This window comes from Neofelis nebulosa, chromosome 16, assembly GCF_028018385.1.
Source record: "Neofelis nebulosa isolate mNeoNeb1 chromosome 16, mNeoNeb1.pri, whole genome shotgun sequence".
NCBI lineage: Eukaryota > Metazoa > Chordata > Mammalia > Carnivora > Felidae > Neofelis > Neofelis nebulosa.
Genome location: NC_080797.1, coordinates 5104420 through 5127523, shown reverse-complemented (window position 1 = coordinate 5127523; position 23104 = coordinate 5104420). Strand labels below are relative to the sequence as shown.

The 23104-nt window shown below is 52.6% G+C and overlaps 1 protein-coding gene and 1 long non-coding RNA gene across 4 annotated transcripts; both read left to right on the top strand.

Moving 5' to 3' along the window:
- The first annotated feature begins 8694 nt into the window (after nucleotides 1-8694).
- PIRT (phosphoinositide interacting regulator of transient receptor potential channels) lies at nucleotides 8695-20773 on the top strand. Of its 3 annotated transcripts, XM_058703985.1 has the most exons (3): nucleotides 8695-9254; nucleotides 18221-18285; nucleotides 18942-20773. In XM_058703985.1, the coding sequence occupies exon 3, from the start codon at nucleotides 19086-19088 to the stop codon at nucleotides 19491-19493; it is 408 nt and encodes a 135-aa protein (XP_058559968.1). In that variant the 5' UTR covers nucleotides 8695-9254; nucleotides 18221-18285; nucleotides 18942-19085; the 3' UTR covers nucleotides 19494-20773. The 3 variants fall into 3 exon arrangements, with proteins under 3 accessions (XP_058559968.1, XP_058559967.1, XP_058559969.1); XM_058703984.1 differs by lacking the exon at nucleotides 18221-18285; XM_058703986.1 differs by lacking the exons at nucleotides 8695-9254; nucleotides 18221-18285 and adding an exon at nucleotides 15572-16509.
- Nucleotides 18301-22143, top strand: LOC131497602 (uncharacterized). The gene is made up of 2 exons (XR_009255042.1): nucleotides 18301-18787; nucleotides 21260-22143. It is a non-coding gene; the product is annotated as an uncharacterized LOC131497602 (long non-coding RNA).
- Nucleotides 22144-23104: the final 961 nt, after the last annotated feature.

Genomic DNA, 23104 nt, shown 5'->3' with positions numbered 1-23104 from the left:
TGGCTAAGGTCCCAGTCCACAGCTTTTTTTTGAAAGAGCTTAACACTGTTCCTTTTGCAAATATAATGCTGTGTTAATCTCAGAGTAGCAGGAATCGAGAGTCACTGTAATATTCCCCTCTATTGATGTGGCCCATTCTCCATGTGATGTGTTCGCTGTTGTTCTTGGCTAGAACCCATCTTGGCTGAGGTTCTTGGGCCCTGCCTATGGAAAAGCCAGGCCGGACTGGTGCACAGATGAGAAGAAAAGGGCATGCCACACGAATGACACAGTCAAGAAAACAAGCCTTAAGAAGAGAGAAGCTTCCCCCACCAACAACAGCATTATCCCACCGCCCCACACCCAACAGTGGAAGAGGATTTCCTGAGTTGAGAGGAAGGAAGAGAAGCAGAAAGTGTATTTGTCTGCTCAGGCTACTGTAACAAAGTACCATGACTGGGGGGCTCGAACAACAGAAATTTACTTTCTCACAGTTCTGGAGCCTGGAAGTCTAAGGTTAAGGTGTCGGCAGGAATGGTTTCTTCTGGAAGCGTCTCTCCCTGCCTTGCATATGACTGCCTTCTGTCTGTGTCCTCACATGGTCTTTCGTCTGTGTGCACGTGTTCCTGGTGTCTCCTCCTCTTCTTCTACTGGGTTAGGGCCCCACGCTTATGACTGCATTTATCCCTATCTCCAATACAATCACATCGGAGGTTAGGGCTTCAACATAAGAACTTGGGGTTTGGCAGTGGGGTTGGGGGTTGGGGGGAGACGCAATTTAGTCCATAACATGGGACAAGGGAAGAAAACATAGACACGATTTCCAGAGACAGGGAGCCTGCACCCCACTGCCTGGCCTGAGAACCATAGTGATGAAAACCTCAGCTATATTTGGGAGGAAATACAGCAGGCGAGACTGAAGTCCTTTCTCCACATGGAGCTCCAGAAAAGGGGTAGGAGGTGACCAGATGGTGACGAGAGGTGGCTGTTTGTATATCCAGAGAAATATCACCTTGTATGGCTGCTGGGCAATTTTTTTGCCCCCACCCCTGGGTAATGAGGAAGCAAGAGGGTTTCTGAGGATCCAAGAGTGACACAGAAGTAGAAGTGAGGTCCTCAAACCCATCAAGGCCATGAAGGTAAAACCAGTAGAGGCTTAGCAGTGACCTGCTTAGAAGAAGCATCTGTGGATGGCTTGAAGATCAGATGCTCCTTCTCCAAGCTCCGGCATCCCCCAAACTCAGAACAACCCTCCCCCAAAAGTGGAGAGGAAAACCGGATCGACTGATATTAAGTTTCTGTCACTCAAGCACAATGGTGGCTCAAGAGAGAAGTCAAATTGTTATTAAAAAAAAAATAAATGAAAGGATGATGACAGTTCTGGCTTCCGTGAGTGGACTGAGATCTAAGCCCACACCAGTGGGTCAGGTGCAGGGCACAGACAGCCCTCCATACCCTGCCAGGGAAGGTGCACGTTAGCCAGGGGGGCAGTGGAAAATCACGGGGGACCGTTGTCCATCACTTAAGAACACACACTTCCTCGAAAGAAGGAGAAGACCCGCTACACACTGGAAGAAAAATCTTAGCAAGTCACATATCCAACCAAAGACTTGTATCCAGAACGTATAAAGAAATCTCCAAACTCGACAATGAGAAGCCACACTATCCAATGTAAAACTGGGCAAAGACAGCCACAACCAACTTCACCCAAGAGGGCGTAAGGATGTCAAGTAAACCCGTGAAAAGACATTCAACATCGTGAGGTAGGAGGGGGTGTGAAACAGGGAAGAGATAAGACTACACCCGTTTGGCCAAAATAAAAGAAAAAAAAAAAAAAACACCTGCTAATACCAAGGCCAATGAGCACGCAATGGAGCTCTCATACACTGGGAATCCAAATGGCATAACTACCCTGGAAAACAGCTTAACATTTATAATGTTAATTTTACATGTACCTTATGACCCAGAAGGCTGGCCCCTGGAGAAAGGAAAACGTATGTTAACCCCCAAATCCTAGAAGCTAACGTTTCTAGAAGCTCTACCAGAAACTGTCACACACTGGACACAACTCAAATGCCCTTCAACAGGTGAATGGGTGAAGACACTGATGTCTCTATCGAAAGTGACACTACTCAGCACTAAAAGGGACAAAGTACTGTTACCTACAACAACTCAGATGGATCCTGAGGTCATCGTGCTGGGTGAAAGACGCCGGTCTCAGAAGTTTCCCTACCATGCAATGCCACTTATATGACACTCTTGAAAAGACAGAACTACAGAGACGAGAAACATTTCAGGGATGGCCAGAGGACAGAGAGGTTCTATAAAGGGATGGCTTGAGGGAACACCGTGGGGTGAAGGGATCGTTCTTTATCCTGATTACGTAGTGGTTACACAAATCTATACGTCCGTTAAAAGTCATAAAACTACATCAGAAGGAAAGAAATTCAATTTCATCGTATAATCCGTCTTTAATGCAGGTATCCTGGGAAGGGTTTAACCTTCTACGTCAGCCCAGCTGTGTTCAGTAAAAGCGTTCGAAATCAGAAAAAAAAAACAATTAAGTGGTTCCTGCCTAGAAATCCTGTGCTCTCTCTCGAATGTGGGGTAGGTATCAGTAACACGCATGTGCCCTGTCAGGGTGGAGCTTTGGGGGCGGCTGGCAGCACCCGGAGGCCTGAGATGGACGGGGACAAAGGTAGGTGGAGCCAGACAGCAGCCAAGGGGGAAGGTACACAGAGGACTGGCCAGCTCAGGAGACCCTCTCTCCAAATATCCTAGAGCGGGGTGACTCCCAAAAGAGGAGGGCACGAAACAGATCCTTCTGTAGCCTTGGTAGGGTGACCTGTTGATGGTTGTTGGCACCTATTTACCTGTCTGTCTCCTCCCCTGAGGGCAGGGCTGGAATGTTATGTATCTTTGAATCACCAAAATGTCCAGTGTGAGGAAGGAAGGAAGGAAGGAAGGAAGGAAGGAAGGAAGGAAGGAAGGAAGGAAGGAAAGAAGGAAGGGGGAAGAAAGGAAGGAAGGAAGGGAGGGGAGGCAGGGAGGGGAGGGAGGAAGGGAGGAAGGAAGGAGGGAAGAGTGGGAGGAGGGAAGGAGGGAGGGAGAGACAAAAGGGAGGAAGGAAGAAAGGAAAAGAACAAACACATCCGATTCTTCCTGTGAGGAGGTCAGAAGAGGCTCTAGCTCAGGCAGGGAGAGCCTTGAGCAGCATTTACACGCACCCCTCATGGACTTGATCGCGGCCCCATCCCAATCACCCAAGGCACAGGAAGGTGCTGCTATTTTAGCGAGACACTGGGACGCGGTATAAATATTAACAGAAGAATTGTTAAACATATTAAATAGAATTTCTTTGGGATCACTGCTAGTTCCCAAATTTCATAATACTAGTATTATTAATAGAAGACTTGGTTAAATAACATACTACAATATTTCTGTCGGATTCCTTATATTCACAACTGAGTGCTTGCGGATTCATAAAGGAGGAAGGGAAGGGTTTATGCTTTCCTACGGTCTTTTCCTTCCGTCTCCTGATCAAGGCCACCATCGCAGACTTTGCCTCTTGAACCAGGATCCCCTCCAGCCTCCCCCACCGCCCCCACTCCCACCCCACCTCCCCCTCCAGCCCCTCCACCTCTTTGCCAAAACCTACCTCCCCTCCATCATTCTTTTTCCTGATTCCTACGTGTCCTTCAAGACTCATCCTGGCCATCGCCTCCTTCGAGAAGCCTCTCCTTCCCATCTCAGTTGCCACTCTAGGCCAATCTGTGTGTAAGACGATCGTCCTTTGAATTCTCGAAGAGTTTTTCCTTCTGAATTGCTAGTGTTAGTTTACTTGCTTTTCTTTTGCCACAAAAATTGTACAGTTCGTTGAAGTCATCTCTTTATTTATAGTGCCTCACTTGAAATATGCCCGGCGTGTAACAGGCACACAATAAATATTTGATGAAGCGATGAATGCATGAATCTTTTTAATCATTCAAAAACTAACAAGTCTTAATCCTTTGACATTTTGCAACTGTGGTGACTATTTTTTGTGAGATTGCATTTATCAGCAAACCTCGTGAAGTCGACTTCTCCACCTGCAGATCCAGTGTAATTTACACAGCACCCGAAGATTGCTGCCGGCCAAGGAGGGCCACGGAACAATGGAAGTGAACTTCAAATGGTAACACTACCTCACATGCGCCACGAGATGGCAGCCGCAGCCCAGGAGCAGGTGGCTTCTGGCCTCTGACCGTGCCCTCACCCAGGAGGTCGGTGGCGGCCGTGGTCCCCCTCCCAGCACCTGCACAGCTCCTCCCCAGGGACTCAGGCTTCCTGGAGGGTCCGATGTCCCTGAGTCACCCCCCAGAAGATGTCCCTTCCTCCTGGCTCCTGTAAACTCTACAAGCCCCTTCAGGGGGCTCTTCAGGCCCCCACCCCTCCAGCCCCCACCCCACATTATAAAATTCCCTTTGCAGCAGGCGCTCCTGAATCCCCCCCTCACAGGACCTGGCCTGGCTCCTCCATTAATTTGTAAGGGACCAAGAAAGGGGGTGTAATAGCTCCTTGGCTGCCCCCCCTCCGCCGCCACCCAAGGAAAGGAGCACATCTTGAGAAGTGTCACAGACAAGAAGAAAGACGGATAGGTATAGACAAGGAAAAAGAGGGCCGGAAGAGACAAGAAGAAAGAGGAGCTGAGATGATGGTGGCTGGAGGAGAAGGCCTTAGTCACAGCCCTAGGCTCTGTGCAGATGCCTGAGCCAGCCGGAGGGACCGGGAGGGAGACGCCTTCAAGAGGACCAAGGCGCCGGACCGGGAGAGATGTGGGGCCATGGAACCCCATCTCGTTGGCTATGGTGCCCCCATGGAGCACAGGGGGTTCCTCTCTCCCACACCCACAGAGCTGCCTTCCCTTTTACGTCCTCTGTGTCCGTATCTGTCTTCTTTGCTCTTCCCTCGGGTACAGTCTGGGTCAGAAGCATCACTGGGGTGCTAATATCCTATTAGCATATTCTCCAAAAGTGATGGTGTTTGGGTTTTTTTCTTTCTTTTTTTTTTTTAAGATAGCGAGCTGCCATGATGGTTATGAAATCATAATAAAAAGACATGGAAGCAGGGCGCCTTGGTGGCTTAGTCGGTTAAGCATCCGACTTCGCTCGGGTCATGATCTCACGGTTCATGGGTTCGAGCCCCGCGTCGGGCTCTGTGTTGACCACTCAGAGCCTGGATCCTGCTTCGGATTCTGTGTCTCCCTCTCTCCCTGCCCCTCCCCCGCTCACACTCTGTCTCTCTCTCTCTCAAAAAATAAATAAACATTAAAAAAATTAAAAAAAAAAAAGACACGGAAGCAAATAGTGTAAAAGACAGGGTGTCAACACAGACACCCCCTCATTAGTCTTGCAGCCCCGCAGCCAATGATACACCCCTCCCTGCTTCCCTCCCCACATTAGGATCCAGCTCCCCATCTGGAGGGGCCCTGGCAGGAGCCACACAGGGCCCCACGGTAGCTCCTAAGGGCTCAGAGGCCTGCGGCCCGCCTGAGAGTCCCTTTTAGGGAATCCCCATGACACAATGGGGGACGCAGGGAGCGGAGGATGGAAATGATCGCTGCACCTGGGGTCGCCAGTCACAGTGACCCATCCTACCGGCACGACCGAGGACTGAGAAGCACATACCCAACGCGGACCTGCCTGTGTCACGGGGCTGCCATGAGGACCCCGTGGCACGTAGGCAAAAGGCCTCCATACGTTGTCAGTGTTCCCTCGGCCATCTGTCCCACACTGACCGGGTGCCTCTTCCAGGCCAAGGCACCGTCCTGAGACCCCAGGCCACAGTGAACTGGAGATAAAGCCCTTGCAGAATGTAGGGAAATGCGTCACGGCATCACGGAGGAGGCAGCCAGCCGAATCCAGAAGGCGGGGAGTTGGCTAAGTCAGACAGCCTGGCATCTTCGGGAACCGAACGGCGTGGGCAAGAACAGGGAGTGGCTGCCACAGAGGAAACGAAACTCGGGAGGCATCGCCAGAAGGGCTGGCACTGGCCAGGATCCCGCTTTCTGGACACCTGACCATCAAAAGGTGGTTTGGAGAAAACCAGGGGCGTGTGAATGTGGATTGAGTGTTACCATTAAGTAGAGTGCTTACGTTTCACACGTGATTATGATGGCAGCTGTCAGCTGTAAAAAGATCAAGGAAGGGAGGAAGGAAGTCCTCATCTGTTAAGAGATACACATCTCTCCTTGCAGGGATTAACTACAGGACAAAGGTCTGGATTTGCTTATAACACTAAAAAAAATGTAGGAGGGAGTTAAGCGGAACAGAAAAAGCGTTGATAATTGAGGCTGGACAGTGGATATATGAGGGCTCGTTAGAGAACTGTTTTCTCCATTTTGGGGTATGCTAAACTTCCTTATTTTTAAAATCTTTATTTATTTATTTTGAGAGAGAGAGAGAGAGCAGGGGAGGGACAGAGAGACAGGGAGACAGAGAATCTCAAGCAGGCTCCGCACCATCCGTCCAGAGCCCGACACAGGGCTTGAATGTACGAACCACGAGATCATGACCTGAGCTGAAGCCAAGAGTCAGACACTCAACCGACTGAGCCACCCGGGCGCCCCTCCACAGTTTTGTTTTGTTTTGTTTTTTTAACGTTTATTTATTTTTGAGACAGAGAGAGACAGAGCATGAACAGGGGAGGGGCAGAGAGAGAGGGAGACACAGAATCTGAAACAGGCTCCAGGCTCTGAGCCGTCAGCACAGAGCCCGATGCAGGGCTCGAACTCACGGACTGTGAGATCATGACCTGAGCCGAAGTCAGACGCTTAACCGACCAAGCCACCCAGGCGCCCCCCCTCCACAGTTTTTTTATTTAAAAACGTGCGCCAACAAGTTTTGGAGGACTGTGGCAGGACAGATGATCATCAAGAACAGAAGAAAGGCTGTGGATGCCCAGAGGAGGAGATGTGGACCCAAGGAGGGGGGCTTGGGGAAGTTAGAGAAGAGGTGAGACCAGATCGGGTCCAAGTGGGCAGAAGGGACATTCCAGGCAAGGAGAGCCCATGTGTATGGGCACAGAGGCTCCGGATGCTTCTATTAAGGTGACTGGATGATCCTGCTTTGCTTGGAACTGGCCTGGTTTAGCACTGGAAGTCCCCGTGCTGTGTCCCAGAGACCTGGGTAGCTGGTCGCCCCACCAACCCCACCCTGGAGCATTGGGCTAGCCGGGCAAGAGAGAGCAGAGCTGAGCCGGAGCGGCTGGGAGCTTCGAGATGCAGGATAAGAGGGCTGAGGGCCATCACCCAGGCAACGCCAGGCCAGCTTTCTGCCCCTTGCGTAGCACAAAGTTACAGCATCCCTTTCTGCGGGGATGGCTGGAGTCCACTGCCCAGGGACCAAGCCGGCTTCTCACGCCTCCTCGTCTGTCCCTCCGGCGATGAGGCTGCAGACAGCACGACTTCAACCCTGGACACTGTCTCCTGGACCCCAACCCCCCTTAATCTGCATACGTGCTTATATGTGCACATACATACACACGAGCGCACAGACCTACGTGTATGTCGTATACGTGCACAGACGACATTACATAGCTTTGTTCATTAAGCACTTGCTATGTGCATTTGCTTATTCAATCCTCACATAAACCCCCTGGGGTAGTCATGAGCACATCTACTCAATGAGTGAAGGAATCAAGGCTCAGAGAAGTTGAGTGACTCGTCCAAAGTCAAATATAAGGACAGCAACATACCTCACATGCCTACGTCAGAGGGCTCTGTGGGGCAAGCGGTGAATTATTACACATACAAAGCATGTATCCTGGCGTCTGACGTAGACAAAAGTGCTCAGTAAGGGCCGATCTCGCCCACGACCATGTGACGCCACATTCCCACACCCTGTGGACAGTGGAGCAAGCATAGGAGTCTGGACTCGGGGGAAGAAAGTGAATGATTATTTGCGTTGCGGAATAATTCACCCCCGTGTGTCTTCACAGGAGAAACGGATCTTACATAGATTTGAGCATAGAGGCAAGGGGCATCCCCCAAAGCCTTCCGGTCAAGTTCCCATGGACACTCACCCCCTGAGAAGACCCCACGCGGCTCTCACGGTCTCTTGCCGTGTACGGCCCGCCCGGCCATCTGTCTGGGGTCTTTCCAGTCTGGAAATTTCCTGTTCATGTCAGGTGTACAGAAATCAACATGGCAGTCATGGAAGATTCCCACGCCTGCCTCGGTCTTGCGTTTGCCAGCTCACTCCTGGGGGAGCCTCTACAGGGGAGCATGGGGGAAGCCCCCCAGTGTACTGGGGCCAGTGGCAAGGACCCTCCCCTACCCTGAGCCGCACAGCCAGTGCGGAGCAATGGCTGCTCCCATCCTCCAGTTAGTGGAGAAGGGCAGGGCCAGTCTGGCGCTCAGGGTCTCGGGCAATTTTGTCAACTTCTGGGTGCCCTTCAGCACCTTGAGGGTGGCCAAGTCAACCCTTCGTAAGCAGCTTCTATAAGCCCAACTGCAAAGGTAGGAACACTGCCCCACCATTGCAAAGGCTGCCATCATCTTCTTTCCATCACTAACACGAAAAGCCACAGGGGCATAACCAGTTCAGAGATGCCTGGGCCTGGGGTGGGTCCCATATGTCGTCAACATATGGCACACACCCACAGGCACTGGGCGGGGGGGTGGGTTGGTTCCCAGAGGCGTCCCTGCCACCTTGGAACCGAGGACGTTAAACAAGCATACACCTGCCCTCTCTGACTTCCAGAACAAACAGAGCTCCCAGATCTCATTGTCACGGCCTGCCCCATAGAGCGCGTGTAGAGCCTCTGAGCCCACCCTCTGGTAGCCCCATTGCCATCTCCTCCACCACCATCACGCAGTCCACCGACCCAGAAACTCCAGCTCTCCCGATTCCCGAGAAGCAGCCCTGCCCAGAGACCAACCGAAGGCACATCTCCTCCAAAACTTGAAGACAGACCGCACAGAAGCTTCATTAATTTTGCACAAGATTCGTCTAATAGTGGCTGAGCAGAGAGGAGACAAAGCTACCGGACGTTGCCTCTGCCAGCAGCCCGCCAAGGGTTAACCCATTAGCCCATATCCTGGTGAGCTCATCCCCACTGGAGCCTGCTCAGTGGCTGGGATTCACTGCTCACCAGCTCCTGGAGGGGGCCGAGGAGGCTTTCTCCAGGGCTGGGATGAACAACTTGAACAGAAACTCATTGCCGGGTGCCTCCCCCACCGTGCAAGCTGCCTCTGATTCCCAGGTTCACCGTCCCCTCCTGGGACCCTGAGGACAGTAAGTAAGGAGGGGACTGGTCCCCTCTGCCCTTCCGTTTCCCCGGAGAAACGAGATGATTTTTCACTGTGCTTTAGAGCGTGTTCAGTCTTGGAACTGGAATTGGGAAGGCCGATGTGAATGAGGGATAAAGGAGATGGGGGCCGTGCCTGGGGACGGGGGTGGGGGGGAAGCGGCCACCGGCAGGCTGGGGGGACCGCCCAGGGAGAGTGGTGGCAGGAGAGGAGGGGGCGCCCTGCTATGCACCTGGGAGAGCAGAAGCTGTGTGCAGACAGCTAGATGTACAGCATCCAGCCTTTACCCCTGGCAGCTGGGAGGGGCGGGGAGGGCCGGGCAGGGACCTCAGTCTCAAACCTGGGCAGAGGCGGGAACAAAATCGCCGGACGGCCAAGCGCCAGGCTGCCCTCAGCTCCCAGAGTGCACGGGCGGGACCTCACGCCCAGAATGTCCTCCTGTGCATCCCAGATATCAGACCTCAGCATCTGCCCGTCCCTCCCAGCCACAGGTGCGGCAGGCGCCGAGGGCGGGTGCCAGGGAGACAAGGTGCAGCAAGCTGGCTGGGGCGGGCTTCGGCTCAAAAGGCGAAACCCGGACAGGAACGTGCAGGGTGAACGTGTGCCACGGGGACCAATCCTCCCCGTGAAAGGAGACATTATCACCTGAGCTATTTTTTTCCACCTCGTTACTGGGCAGGGTCTGGACGCTGGCCCGGTGACATGAAGAGGGAGGTGAATGGCACTGTCTGGGTGGAGTATGGCCTTTGGGGAACTTCCCTTCCCAGAAGTGCTGTGAGCAGGTGACAGATGGGTGGCCGAGCCGTGGGGACGGCGGCAGTGCGTTCAGAAACGTTTGCTGTAGCCTCTACGTTATCAGCCCAGGCGCCGGGCCCCACTCATCTCATCAGAAGGGGGTCACTGGTGGGGACTCCGGCGGAGAGAGAGAGCACGACCCTCCGTGTCTCAGGAATGTCACAGACAGACCCACGCTTGGGTCTTTCTCAGGAATAACCAATCGTGTTATTTCTGCCACTTGTATTTTGTGGCCTGCCCTCCCCCTCTTCTCCCACCGGGTGACCCTGCTCTCTGGCCCCAGCGTCCATCAAGGTGGGGGGGGGGGGGGCTCTCTCCAAGCTCTGCTTTCCGTCCTTACGCTTCCCAGAATAGCCCCAGCTCCTACCAGGGGAGGGACAGACAACTCCAGGCCCAAGCACAGCGGGGTCCCTTAGGAGGGTTCCGAGACCGCTTAGCGGGATGCCCAGCCCAGATCCAATTTCCCATAAACAACAAAAGGAACTTTTGGTGTCTGTCTCACGTGGGATAGCGCACATTCTTATACCCCCCAAAAAAAAGCACTTGTTTTTTTTATCTGAAATTCAGATTTACTGGCACCCTGTCATTTTATTGGCGAAATCTAGCAACGTGATACTATGGACCGAGTTCTGGCACATTCAGAGAAGGGCGCGGCCAGCGAAGGGCCGAGGCGAGGATGTGCGGGAAGGCGCTGGTGGGAAGCCAGGAATGGGGGCAGCAAAGACGGGAGGCGGGGAAAGACAGGGCGCCCATCTCTGAGAAAGCATGGTCCAGGGTGTGGGGCCAGGCGGTTCTGGACCTTAGTTTCTCTATCTGTAAAATGGGAGGGATTGGGATAGTGCTGTCCCCCACCAAGAGCCAGGAGGCAAAGGGACCAGGCGTTTTAGCTCCATCTGAGTGACGGTGGTGGGGACTCTGTGTCCTCTCCGGCCGCTCTGGCCCCTGCTCAGGGGCCATGGCTCCAGCCCCTGGCCTCCTCGATGGCTCTACCCAGCACCGCCAGGCCTTACCCGGCACCCAATGCAGCCACCACTGGACTTCAGTGTGCTGCCTGGGCCCCATTCCCAGTGTCCTCCCCACTCACCGTTCCCTCGGTTTGGAAAGAACATTGAAACTGTCCCCAGGCGGAGCAGGATAGGCTTGAACCCAGGCTCTGGAGCCACCCAGACTCCCAAACTCCCCTTCTGACCCTGGCTCGCTACTCACCACTGAGTAACTTTGGGCAAGCCACTTAACCTCTCTGATGCTTAGCTTCCTCACCATTGACAGATGCCAGTCCATCAGAGGCCGGGGGTGGGGGTGTGGGCAGCATGCCCGCCTGGCCCCTCACAGCTGCCTCAGCGCCCCCCCCCCCCCCCGCTTTGCCAATCCCACCCTACCAGCCCCGCTCAGGTCAGGGGGTGTTGTTGACAACAATCGGTGGAAGAAACAGGACTGGGCACTTGATGCTGGCCAGTTCTCACCTTCCCCGCCCCCACAGTCCCAACCAGAGACAGGAAAGCAAGCAAATTCGCAGGGTGAGCTCCACTTGCCTGCAAAACCCTCTCCTCCTTCTCCTGCCAAAGCTCCCCTGCTTTTTGAATCATTTAACTTAACAAGCGTCTGCTGTGTCCCCAGACTCAGCAAAGCACCGAGCACTGAGCGAACCTGCTGGAGAGCGTAGGGAGTTGAGAAAGCCCCAGCCCCAGCCCCTCAAGGGATCTGGGAGGGGACAGAACACTCTCAGTCCCAAAGAAGGTACAGACACTGTCTGCTCACCTCCAGGGCACTAATTCACTCACTTCCCTTCCAACCTCCATTCCCTACATTTCAGACGCTCAGGGAATCGGCTGGAGGACAAGTATTTGGTCGTTATTATCCGGGACACTCACTGCCACTCCAGCTCGCATAATCCACACACACACACACACACACACACACACACACACACACACACACGGCACCAGACCATTTGCACATTGGCGGATGAATAGTTGACCTCATGAGAAAAAGCCCAAATCTTCCAGCCAGTTCTCTCCCCTTTCACTGGAGACATCTCTTCACCTCATTTGTCAGAGACACCACTGAGCGAGCAACTATGCGCAGAAGAGTGAAGGAACGCGCACCCCCTGAGCTCCTCTGCAGGGAGGGAGACTGGCTTCCTAGTATCTAGCAGAGGATAGCACATGGGAGTTGTCGCAAAGCATTGTGGTGTTGGTGAGCACTGTTTGCGGAGCACTGCATAGCAACCTGGGGGATACGAGGTCAACAGCCCCACGCGGAAATGACACATGTAGACGGGATCTCCGAATAAGTGCACCATCACGAGCACGTGGTAGATGAGTAGACCAGCTCTAACAAGATTAAGGGATGGTCCTGTGGGTCCCTCCCTCCTGGAGAAGATCATTGAGGCCACTGGACCCAGTCTTTGCTCCATCCAGGGCCCCCTGGCTCACTGCAAGTCTGTGTTTCCCCTCAAGAGATGGTGTCTCTCCAGAAACAAGGTGGACAAACTCTTAGCTCTCTCTCTCTCTCTCATCTGCATTTTCTGTCCCAATTCCTAATTTCTCCAAGAAGCACCTTCTCTACCTTTCTGGATTTCCTCTTCATCAATATCAATTATACAGTCTTTCCTGTAAGAGCCAAGTGACTCCCTCACCTTCCAGATCTCCCTATAACATCTCCACCCTATTCTGGGGTCATTTTGCTCTGCCCACAACTCTCATTTTCCTGGGTAACATGTTTCACCCTATCTATCTATCTCTCTATCCATCCATCCATCCATCCATCCATCCACCTTATCTATCTATCTATCTATCTATCTATCTATCTATCTATCCATCCATCCATCTTATCTATTCATCCATCCATCCATCTATCCATCCATCCACCTTATCCATCCATCCATCCATCCATCCATCCATCCATCCATCCATCCATTTTATCTGTCTATCTATCTATCTATCTATCTATCTATCTATCTATCTATCTATCCATCCATCCATCCATCCATCCATCCATCCATCCATTTTATCTGTCTATCTATCTATCTATCTATCTATCTATCTATCTATCCATCAATCCATCTATCTTTCTATTTAGAGAGCACACAAGTGGGGGTGGGGTAGAGAGACAGAGAAAGAGAGACAGAGAGAGAATCCCAAGTAGGCTCCACATCCAGCCCAGCACAGAGCCAGACATGGGGCTCCAAGTCACAACTCTGAGATCATGACCTGAGCCGAAATCAAGAGTCGGCCGCTCAATCAACGGAGCCAACCAGGCACCCGCTTCTTTCTTGCTCACGCCCATTTGCTGGATCCCCACATTCCATCATTCGGCCTCAACCCTTATCGACATTCTGCCATTCTCGGTTCAGCTGTATTTCCACCTACTCCCTACCATGACCCATCAATTATTTTTAGGGTTTTAATGGTCCTTTTATCTGTGGGGTGCAATTTACACACATGGAAACGCACAGGTCTTGGTGTGCTACATGGGGAAATGGGCTCCCCCTGCCACAAAACTCACACCAACACCACGCACAGAACATGTCCGTTCACTCCAGGGAAATCCATTAGTTCCTTCCTGCAATTAATTCCCTTCCCTACAATGACTGTTTTGAGTTTGTCACCTTCAATTCATTCTTAGAAGCTTCCAGAATGTCCTATAAATGGAAATATACAACATATGTCCTCTTTCATAAATCTGATTTCTTTCACCCAGCATGTCTATGAGACTCATCCATGCCGCATGTGTCTCAAAAGTTTTGTTCCTTTTCCTTGTTCGTTCCTTTTTATTGCCTGGCATTCCGCTGTATGGATCCGCACTTTGCTGTTGGGTTGTTTCTGGTTGGGGTGCTGTGGGCGAAGGCCCTGTATGAATATTCTTACACAAGTCATTTGTAGGCATAGGCTTTCATGTCTTTTGGACAAATAATTAGCTGGGGGTGGAACTTCTAGGAGGAATAAGGTAGGTGTGCGTTTAACTTCATAAGAAACTCCCAAGCCTGTTTTCCAAAGTGCACCTGCCATGTTACGTCCCCATCATCAGCATAGGAGAGAGCTCTGATTGCTTCCCGGTTCAGTTTTAAATACTAACCATTCTAGTGAGTGTGTGGCTGTATCTCCTGGTGGTTTTAATTTGCATGTCCCTGTTGAGTATCAGCATCAAGCACTTTTTCATGGGGTTCTTGTCCATCTGTTTACCTCCCTTTGTAATGGTATGTCTAAATATTTTGCCCATTTTATTTATTTTTTAAAAATATTTTTTAATGTTTATTCATTTTTGAGAGAGAGACAGAGCTTGAGCGGGGGAGGGGCAGAGCGAGAGGGAGACACAGAATCGGAAGCAGGCTCCAGGCTCTGAGCTGTCAGCACAGAGCCGGACACGGGGATCGAACTCAAACCATGAGGTCAAGACCAGAGCTGAACTCGGACGCTTAACCGACTGAGCCACCCAGGGGCCCCTCTTCTCAGTGGCTTTTAATGAACAGGAGTTTTCAGTCACAATGAGGTCTTACTTGGTTAAGATTTCGTTCTTGGTTATGGCCTGCTCTGCCCTGAGGACGCTCGCTTGCCTCCAGATCACAACGGTATTCTCCTCTGTTTCCTCCTAGAATCTTTACAGTTTTAGCTTTTATGTTCAGGTTCTGCCCGTGATCTGTCTCAGATTAATTTTTTTGTTGATGCGGTGGGGTGGGGTCGAGTTTCATTTTTTTCCCTTTGGAACATCAGTTGGTCCACACTGTTTGTCCAAAGGACTTTCTTTTCCCAGTCGAATTGCTCCTGTTGTCAAAAGGCATTTGTCCTTGGTTATCGTCTAGCTTGCTGGGTCAGTTGCTAGAGACCGTGGCCTGACTTCCTAAAAGTCAGACTTACAGATACCAGGTTGGCTTCCTGGGCTGATTCCTGCAGACTGTGGGTCAGAGTTCTGACTTTATATGTGGTCTGGTCATTGTCTATATGTATATTCAGACTCCCATTATCATAAGCTTTTGCAAACATACACAAAAGTAGAGAGGTAGTATTATAATGAACTTCTAGATAGCCACCACCCAGATTTAATAATATTAAGCATTTTGTCATATTGCATCCAGAGTTTACTGTTTTTGTGTGAATCACAGCATCATAGAATTTCTCCCCTGTATGATGTTTCAAGACGCATCTCCGTATCTTTAAGACATTTGCTTTTGGGGGCGCCCTGGGTGGCTCAGTGGGTTGAGTGTCCAACTTTGGTTCAGGTCATGTTCTCGCAGTTCACAAGTTCGAGCCCCGTGTCAGGCTCTGTGAGGACAACTCAGAGCATAGATACTGCTTTGGATTCTCTCTCTCTCTCTCTCTCTCTCTCTCTCTCTCTGCCCCTCACCCACTCATGCTGTCTCTCTCTCAGAAATAAATAAACATTAAAAAAAATTTAAGACATTTGCTTTTGTGTCCACAATAGCGTTACCAAATACAAATTTTTATTTTTTAATTGTTTTAATTTTTATGTTTATTATTTTTGCAACAGAGAGAGTGCAAGTGGGGGAGGGGCAGAGAGAGGGGGACGGAGGATCCGAAGCGGGTTCTGTGCTGACAGCAGCAAGCCCGATGCGGGGCTCGAATTCACGAACTGCAAGATCATGATCTGAACAGAAGTCAGATACTCAAGCAACTGAGCCACCCAGGCGCCCTGCAAATACGAATTTTTAATTCTTAGTGTCATCTAACCCAATCCAAATTCAAACTTCCTTAAAATTATCCCCAAATGTCTTTATATAATGGGTCTGTTCTAGTCAGAATCCAAAAAGGGGAACATGTTGCCCTTAGTTACGCCTTTTAATTATCTCTGTTTAAACATTTTATTGGCATTTAATGTGCACACAGAAAACTAGTCATATCATGAATATACAGCACAGACACACCCATGTAACCCGCGGTAGCCAGGCCAAGAATCAGAACATTACAGCACCCCAGAAGTTTCCATTGTGTCCCCCACCCGCTACCCCCACCAAAGGGAACCACTATCCCTAACTGCAAATAGCACAGATTTTGAATTTTATGTAAATGAAATCTCATGTTATGTAAATGGGGTTTTATGTAAACGGAGGTGTGTCTGGCTTCTCTCGGTCAGTGTTGTGTTTGGAGATGAGTGCATGTTCGTTCGTGCTTGGGCTTGTCAGCTGGTGATTCTTTCCTTCTCACGGCTGTGTGGTCCCAATCCAGGGAGCCATCTTGGGCCAGCCTGCAGCCTGCCCAACCCCAATTGTGTGACTAAGTCTGCCTTCTGATGCTCCAAACATGGTCTCCAGGTTAGAGGGACCCATCCTCCCTTCTCAGATGGCTGCTCTGAGGGCTGAGCCCCACATTCAAATCTCTGGTGAGTCCAGAAGCCCCGGCATCTCCGGCCTTCCTTCCACTGTCTCCTCTGCCAGCCCAACTTTGGGGCCTCAGTCCTTGTCCACCTCTGAGATGTCAAGGGCATTAAAGGTGGGTGTGTTCGTTTTGGGTGGGGGGTTGCTGTACTAAATTACCACAGACTCAGTCACTTAAAACAACGAAAGTTTATTCTCTCATGGTTCGGGAGGTCAGAGTACAAAATCAAGGTGACGTCGCAGCTGGCTCCTTCCGAAGGTTCTGAGGGAGAAGCCATGCCATGCCTCTCTCCTCGCTTCTGGCCACTGCTGCAATCCTTGGCTGTCCGTGGCCTGTGGAAGCATCATTTCGACCTCTGCCTCCGTCTTCAGGAAGGCTTCCCTCTGTATGTCAAATTTTCCTCTCCTTCCTCTTAAAAGGACGTGGTCATTGGACTGGTCTCTTTGAGAATGATCTCCTCTGCAGACCCTTGCCTTAATTACACCTCCAAAGACCTTTTATCCAAATAAGGTCACATTCTGAGGTTCTGGGTGGACAATTCAACCCACTGCAGGGAGGAAGGGACCCCCAGCATCCAAAGGCAGCACCCTTTGGGCTGGATCTTCACTGCCAAGCGGTGGAAATGACTATCCAGAGAGAAAATCCTACTGGGGACGTCAATACATCCACATAAGAAACCAGGCTGCACTAACCGGCACAAAGTCCCCTCGCTAGGACCTCATAACACGCTCTGTGATGCCCCTCCTTACCCCCAGCCCGCAGGGGAAAAGATCACTTTACAAACAGCTGCGTGGCTTATGCAAAGAGACCACAGGACCCAAGGGGAAGGGAACACCTGGGCGCCTTTACTTACAAAAGCACATCTGCCATATTCTTCAAAGTCGTTGGACATAGAGATCCAAATAGCCTCTCTCTAGATGAGCGTACATGAACGTGAATATCTATATTCTGAAGGCAAGGCAATTTTACAGCTCTTATTTCCTCCGTGGCAAAGGGGAGGGGTCTATGACCACTCGTGGTAGGAAGGGGGAGCATTATGGTTCGGGGACGGGGATGTGGGGGACAACACCAGGTCCAGTGGTTCAGGCCTGAGCTGCTGCAGGGGTGAGGGAGGATGGGAGGTGAGGGATTAAGTTTGAGATGAGCACTGGGAGGGAAGCGTTGGAGGAGAAACCATTCGCTCAGTGACGCTGCTCTTCGTGGAAGAGCCTTGATAAACAGGAAGCAGCAGTTCCAGAGTGTTCCAAGCTCTGGACACCATCTCCTTTATCCCAAGTTGCCTTTCCTTTCTCTCTCTCTCTTTTTTTTTTTAAGCATCTGACTCTTGGTTTTGGCTCAGGTCATGATCTCATGGGTCATGAGATCCAGCCCCACCCCTGCACTGACAGGGCAGAGCCTGCTTGGGATTCTCTCTCTCTCTCTCCCTCTCTCTCTCTCTCAAAATAAATAAACATTACAAAAAAAGTGGTGGATTTATGCTCAGGATCATCGGGAGGGAGGGAGGAAGCAGAAAGGAAGTTGTCCTCTGACTTGCTCGCTCCCCGATGGGGATGTCGCATCTCTAGGGCACGAACCCTGCACCAGACCCTCTGGAGGCAAGTCAAGGACAGGAATCCGGGGGGTGACGGTGACTCGGTGAAGACCTCCCCTCCCCGCCCCCTGGTTCTCCCAGCCTCCCCTTCCTCCCACACACAAAAAGTACCTAAAATACCAGGAAAAGTATCTAAATCCAGCCATTCATATCTTAGTGCCTTATTGCAAATACATAGGCATTGGCACTCGAACTTGATAAAGTTTTTTTTTTTTTTTTTTTTTTGAACGAAAGGTTTTAATGCTGCGTTCAAGGCCCCTGAGCTAGCACAGCTCTGGTGGAAAGCTTTGGCTTTCCAGGTAAGTGGTGCCTCTAGGAAGCTCCAGAACTGCTCTGCACAGGTGACCAGCCAGGGGAGGAGAGGGCTCTGGTGACCGAGAGGTACACACACGGGTTCCGGATGCGAAATCCAAACAGGTGGTGGGATCGACTCCACTCCTTTACCTGCTAAAGAATGGGAAGGTAGGAATCTGATTTGATGTAACTCATGAAGAGGGTGGGGAAAGGGGGCATTTAGATATCAAAAAGGTCACACTCTGAGCCCGGGGCGTGACTGTCCAGTGCTGAAAAAGCACATAAAATCCTGGGCTGTGCTGTTCTCCAGTCCATACACAGTCTGGTGTTTTAAGAGCAAGAGAGGGGTGCCTGCGAGGCTCAGTCGGTTAAGCGTCCGACTTCGGCTCAGGTCACGATCTTGCAGTTCGTGGGTTCGAGCCCCGCGTCAGGCTCTGTTTTGACAGCTAAGAGCCTGGAGCCTGCTTCGGATTCTGTGTCTCCCTCTCTCTGCCCCACCCACCATTTGTGCTTCGTCTCTCTCTCTCTCTCTCAAAAACAGATAAACATTAAAAAATTCTTTAAAAAAAAAAAAGGGAAAAAAAAAGAGTAAGACAAAAAGCACGCCAGGGAGTGGTTTCTTATTTATGTGGATCTCGTCTGACTTTCTTTTTGGCTTTAGCACAAAGCCAGGCATCGCCCTCCACTGAGAGCCAGGCTGCAGACGGATGCTGAGAACAGGAAGGGCGTGTGAGGACCGCTTTGGCTTCACCCCTGCTTCTAACTGTTGCGGGTACCGGGTGCCCAGTCCCGAGGAGCCGTGACAATGGAGGCTCTCCCCAGGGCCCTGGAGGTCGAGGAGAAGTCTCCGGAATCCAAGGACCTGCTGCCCAGCCAGACCGCCAGCTCCCTGTGCATCAGCTCCAGAAGTGAGTCTGTCTGGACCGCCACCCCCAGGAGTAACTGGGAAATCTACCGTAAACCCATCGTCATCATGTCGGTGGGGGGCGCCATCCTGCTCTTCGGCGTGGTCATCACCTGCCTGGCCTACACCCTGCACCTGGGCAACAACAGCCTTAAGGTCCTTAAGATGATAGGGCCCGCCTTCCTGTCGCTGGGACTCATGATGCTGGTGTGCGGGCTGGTGTGGGTGCCCATCATCAAAAAGAAACAGAAGCAGAGGCAGAAGTCCGTTTTCTTCCAGAGCCTCAAGTCCTTCTTCCTGAATCGCTGATGGCGGCCAACAGCTCTGTTCTCCCTGTCGCCCCGCCCCCTCCACCGGGAGGAGATCTGACAAGGACATCAACATCCCCATCTTCTTGGGGGTGGGGCTAGCCATAAAGCAGACCAGCGAAGCCTCTTCCTGGCCCTGCGGGGAAGAGCTCAGGGCTCCGGGTGCAGCTGGAGGGGGCTGCTGGCTGTGTCTCATTTAGGCTCTCGGTTTAGGCTCTCTGTAACTGCCCTGCCTCCCTTAGACGCTGGCCGCAGGCATCCCCTTTCAAGGCTCACTCCCTGCTCCTGCATCCAGGTACCAGCCATCTAACTCTCTCCGCAGAGCGCTATGCATGTTGGGAAATTCCTCTGGCCAGGCCGTGCCCCAAAGAGAGCCTCCTGTTTCTGCATCTGAGTGCCTGAGCTGGATTCGCCCATTTGCACCCGAACTGACTGGTAGAGGTCCCTCACAGAAGAGCCAGAAGACTGGTCTGGCTCCCTGTGTTCACCGGCCCCAGCTCTCTCTGTGGGCAAGATACTGATTGGCATTTCAAGAGACGAGACGAGTCACATGTATAAAACACGGCAAAGAGTGAACAGTAAGGGTGGCCAGGGAGAAACACTTTGGAAGAAGGCGCGTCCCCCCTCCCCCGACCCCAGAAAAGGCGCTGGGAGTCAGCCAGCTGAGGAAATTTAACTCCGGGTTATAGAGTTTTTACATCAGAGGCCGTGTGGGCTGGACTGGGGGTGCCACAGTTTGACCTTCTAGCTCCCCTGTGAACTCGACAATTGGCCAAGCACAAGTGCATGTTGCCCTGACTCCCCCTTTCCCCCTGTCTGTCTACCCGGCCCCACCCCCAATTCTAGAACAGCAAGACAGAGACCGCAGAGGGATTCTGTAAGATTGTTCTGTCCTTCAGCTCCATCAAGGACCAAAGACCATGCACCGCACCTGAACGGTCTGTGGGTTTCCAGAGAGAGAGGATTTGCTTTAGAAAAATCCCAATGTCTGGTCTCCCTGCCTATAGCCACCGAAGGAGCGAACATTTACTGGGCGCCCTTCTCCGGGGCCAGGCCCTGGGATGGGAACCGGCCAGACAACTTCGTTCCAAAGCGAGACATATGGCCAGGCCGAGGTACGGCTGCAACACCCGTGCTGGGCGTGCTATGGGGGAAACTTGGCAGGTGCAGGAACACAGAGGGGGCATCTCACCCAGACAGGGGAGAGGACGGAGGGATTGCAGGACTGTGCCATTGGAATGGAGGACAACAGGAAAGATAGGAGCTAGCAAAGGGGGCGGGGGGTGGGGGGGAGGCAATTTGGGGGGCAAAAGTCCAGGTGGGGGAAGGGGGAGGGGAGGGAGATTAATGAAATTAGGCAACTGCACGGCAACTTCCTGCCTCTTGGCCTGCTTCCCACCTGCTTCCCATCTGCCTTAGTGCAGCCTCTCCAGGGGCCACGATGAGGCCACAGACCGGAAGGGGGTTTCCAGGGGGCCCACCAAGCAGAGAACACCGTGAGGTAAGCGCTCCCTAAATCTGGGGCTTAGGGCAAGCAGAGGCTCTTAGGTGACAGACCAGGAGGCTGCCCTGGGCCGGGCCAGAGGTCCAGTGGAGAGCACGGATAACGAGGTGTGAAGGGAGGGCAGCCTCTCTAGGGTTTCTGGGCCCCGCTCCCCTGTCACCGTGGCAACCATCCCCCCCCCCCCAACAAGCCTCCAGTATTTCCATCCTCTGTGGTAGTTCCAGATGCAGAGTCAGAACCTCACCTAGTTCCTTCCACCTGAGAAGCCAGAACTTGGGGGGCCTGTGGCCTTTGGGGCTTCACCCAAAACGACCATGTGTCTCATTCGGACAGCGTAGCCAGGTCCTCTAGCTGAACTGTCCCCTGCATAAGGCGGTCAAGTCCCGTCTGGGGTGCATTGCAAGTGCTTTGTCCTTAACTGTCGTTCTAGTGCCTCGAGTGACGGGGCTTACAGACCATCTCCCCGCCTTTCTCTGGCATGAATGCAGATTCTGCAGCGGCCCTGTACTATCACTCTCGCCTCCCCTGATGCTTTCGTACGTGAGAGTAAACAGGACGGGCTCTCAGCTCGCTCACTGGGAATCCACACTCCCTGTGTCTCCCTACGTCCGCCCCAAAGCTCGTGGTCTGGGCGCAGCTGTGGTAGAGAGGCCCATGCGGAGGCTACTGTTGTGTACGTCTTGCTGGGAGTCTGGGGGCAGCCATGACTCCAGGAAGTATCCAAGGTCTGGACTCACCTGGAAGTTTCCAGCAATGCTTGCCCACGCGCCCTGACCCTTAAGCTAGCATCTCAGCAAGAATAATGAGGAAACATCCCCCGAGCATCACTCATCACCACTGGGATCCCCGCACATGGGCGTGGACCAGGGAACATGCCAGCATCACGCTGAGGGGCTTTTGCCAAAGGCCATCGCCGCATGGGACGCTGGGGCGTCTGCGCACCTGGTCTGGAATGCGGCCCAGGCCAGGCGCCGCATTTCTGGGGGAAAGCATCTCCACCGAGACTCTTCCGGTGCCCGTGGATCGGAGGACGGGACCGGCATCCACGTGTCTCTGCTCCGCGGACTGTACCCTTCCACCCACAGCTGTTCTCTTTGGGAGATTTTGTTTTAATCTGAGTCCTTAAAGGAACTGACGTAATGTTGAATCGTGCGCTCTTTCTCGGTGTCCCCTGCGTTTTCATTCTGTCCCACCCGGAGTCCCAAGACTGTCCCCACGGGTCCTCGCCGCCCGCCCCCCCGCCCCCCACCAGGAGCTGATAGCCCCTCTCTGAGACGCTGAGGTCGCAGACAGAGCAAACGCTCCTGACTCTTTCTTTCCCCACAAGCCCAGCGCTGAGACCAAAAAGAGATGTGGGGAAAGAACCTTCTGGGATGAATCAGCGGGGCCAGGGTGGGGCAGGCGGCGACCTGGGGGTCAGCCTGTCGACGTCGCCGTGAACTCAGGACAGCGAGCACAGGGAGGGGGCACGTGGCCTCCCTCTGCCTCCTAAGTCCTTCTTCCTCCCTCCTGGCCCAGCCTCTTCTGCTTCTCTGGGTCTTACAACCTGGCCCTCTGCTACTTGGCCCCCACGCCAGATTCACTGTGCCCTTGACGTCCTGCCTGCCTTGTCCTTAACGGGAGAAGAAAGGCCGGCTCTGGGTCTGGACGAGCACGCAGTGATGGGTTCCTCTCTCGGTTCCTGCAGCATCGCCAGGCTCACGACACCTCGCCCCCGCCTGTCCCCGCTCCCCCCCCACGCCCGTCACTTTGTCACTATCTCCAGAGGTGACTGGAAAACTACACCCCACAACCCCTGAACGTGTCTGATATGAGGTGTGCATGAGGGGACTGGCCAGACACGTGCCTGGTGAAGTTTCCGGGCTGTGGGGTGCGTCAGGGGAGGGCTCTGAGAAGGGGCAGGGGGAGCGGGTAAGTGCAGTGGGCAAGCACACTCTGGAGCGGGGTCTCTGAAGAGCAGAGGAAGGACCCAGGCGGAAAATAGAGGACATTTCTTGGGTGCTGACTGCATGCCGGAAACTGACCCAATCCTTCCCAAGACCCTGTTCTCAGCTGCTACTCTTATCATCAACCCCATCTTACAGATGAGATAAGTGAGGCACGGGGAC

Coding starts and splice junctions, on each gene's coding strand:
- PIRT (XM_058703984.1), top strand. CDS start 19,086: ATGGAGGCTCTCCCCAGGGCCCTGGAGGTCGAGGAGAAGTCTCCGGAA.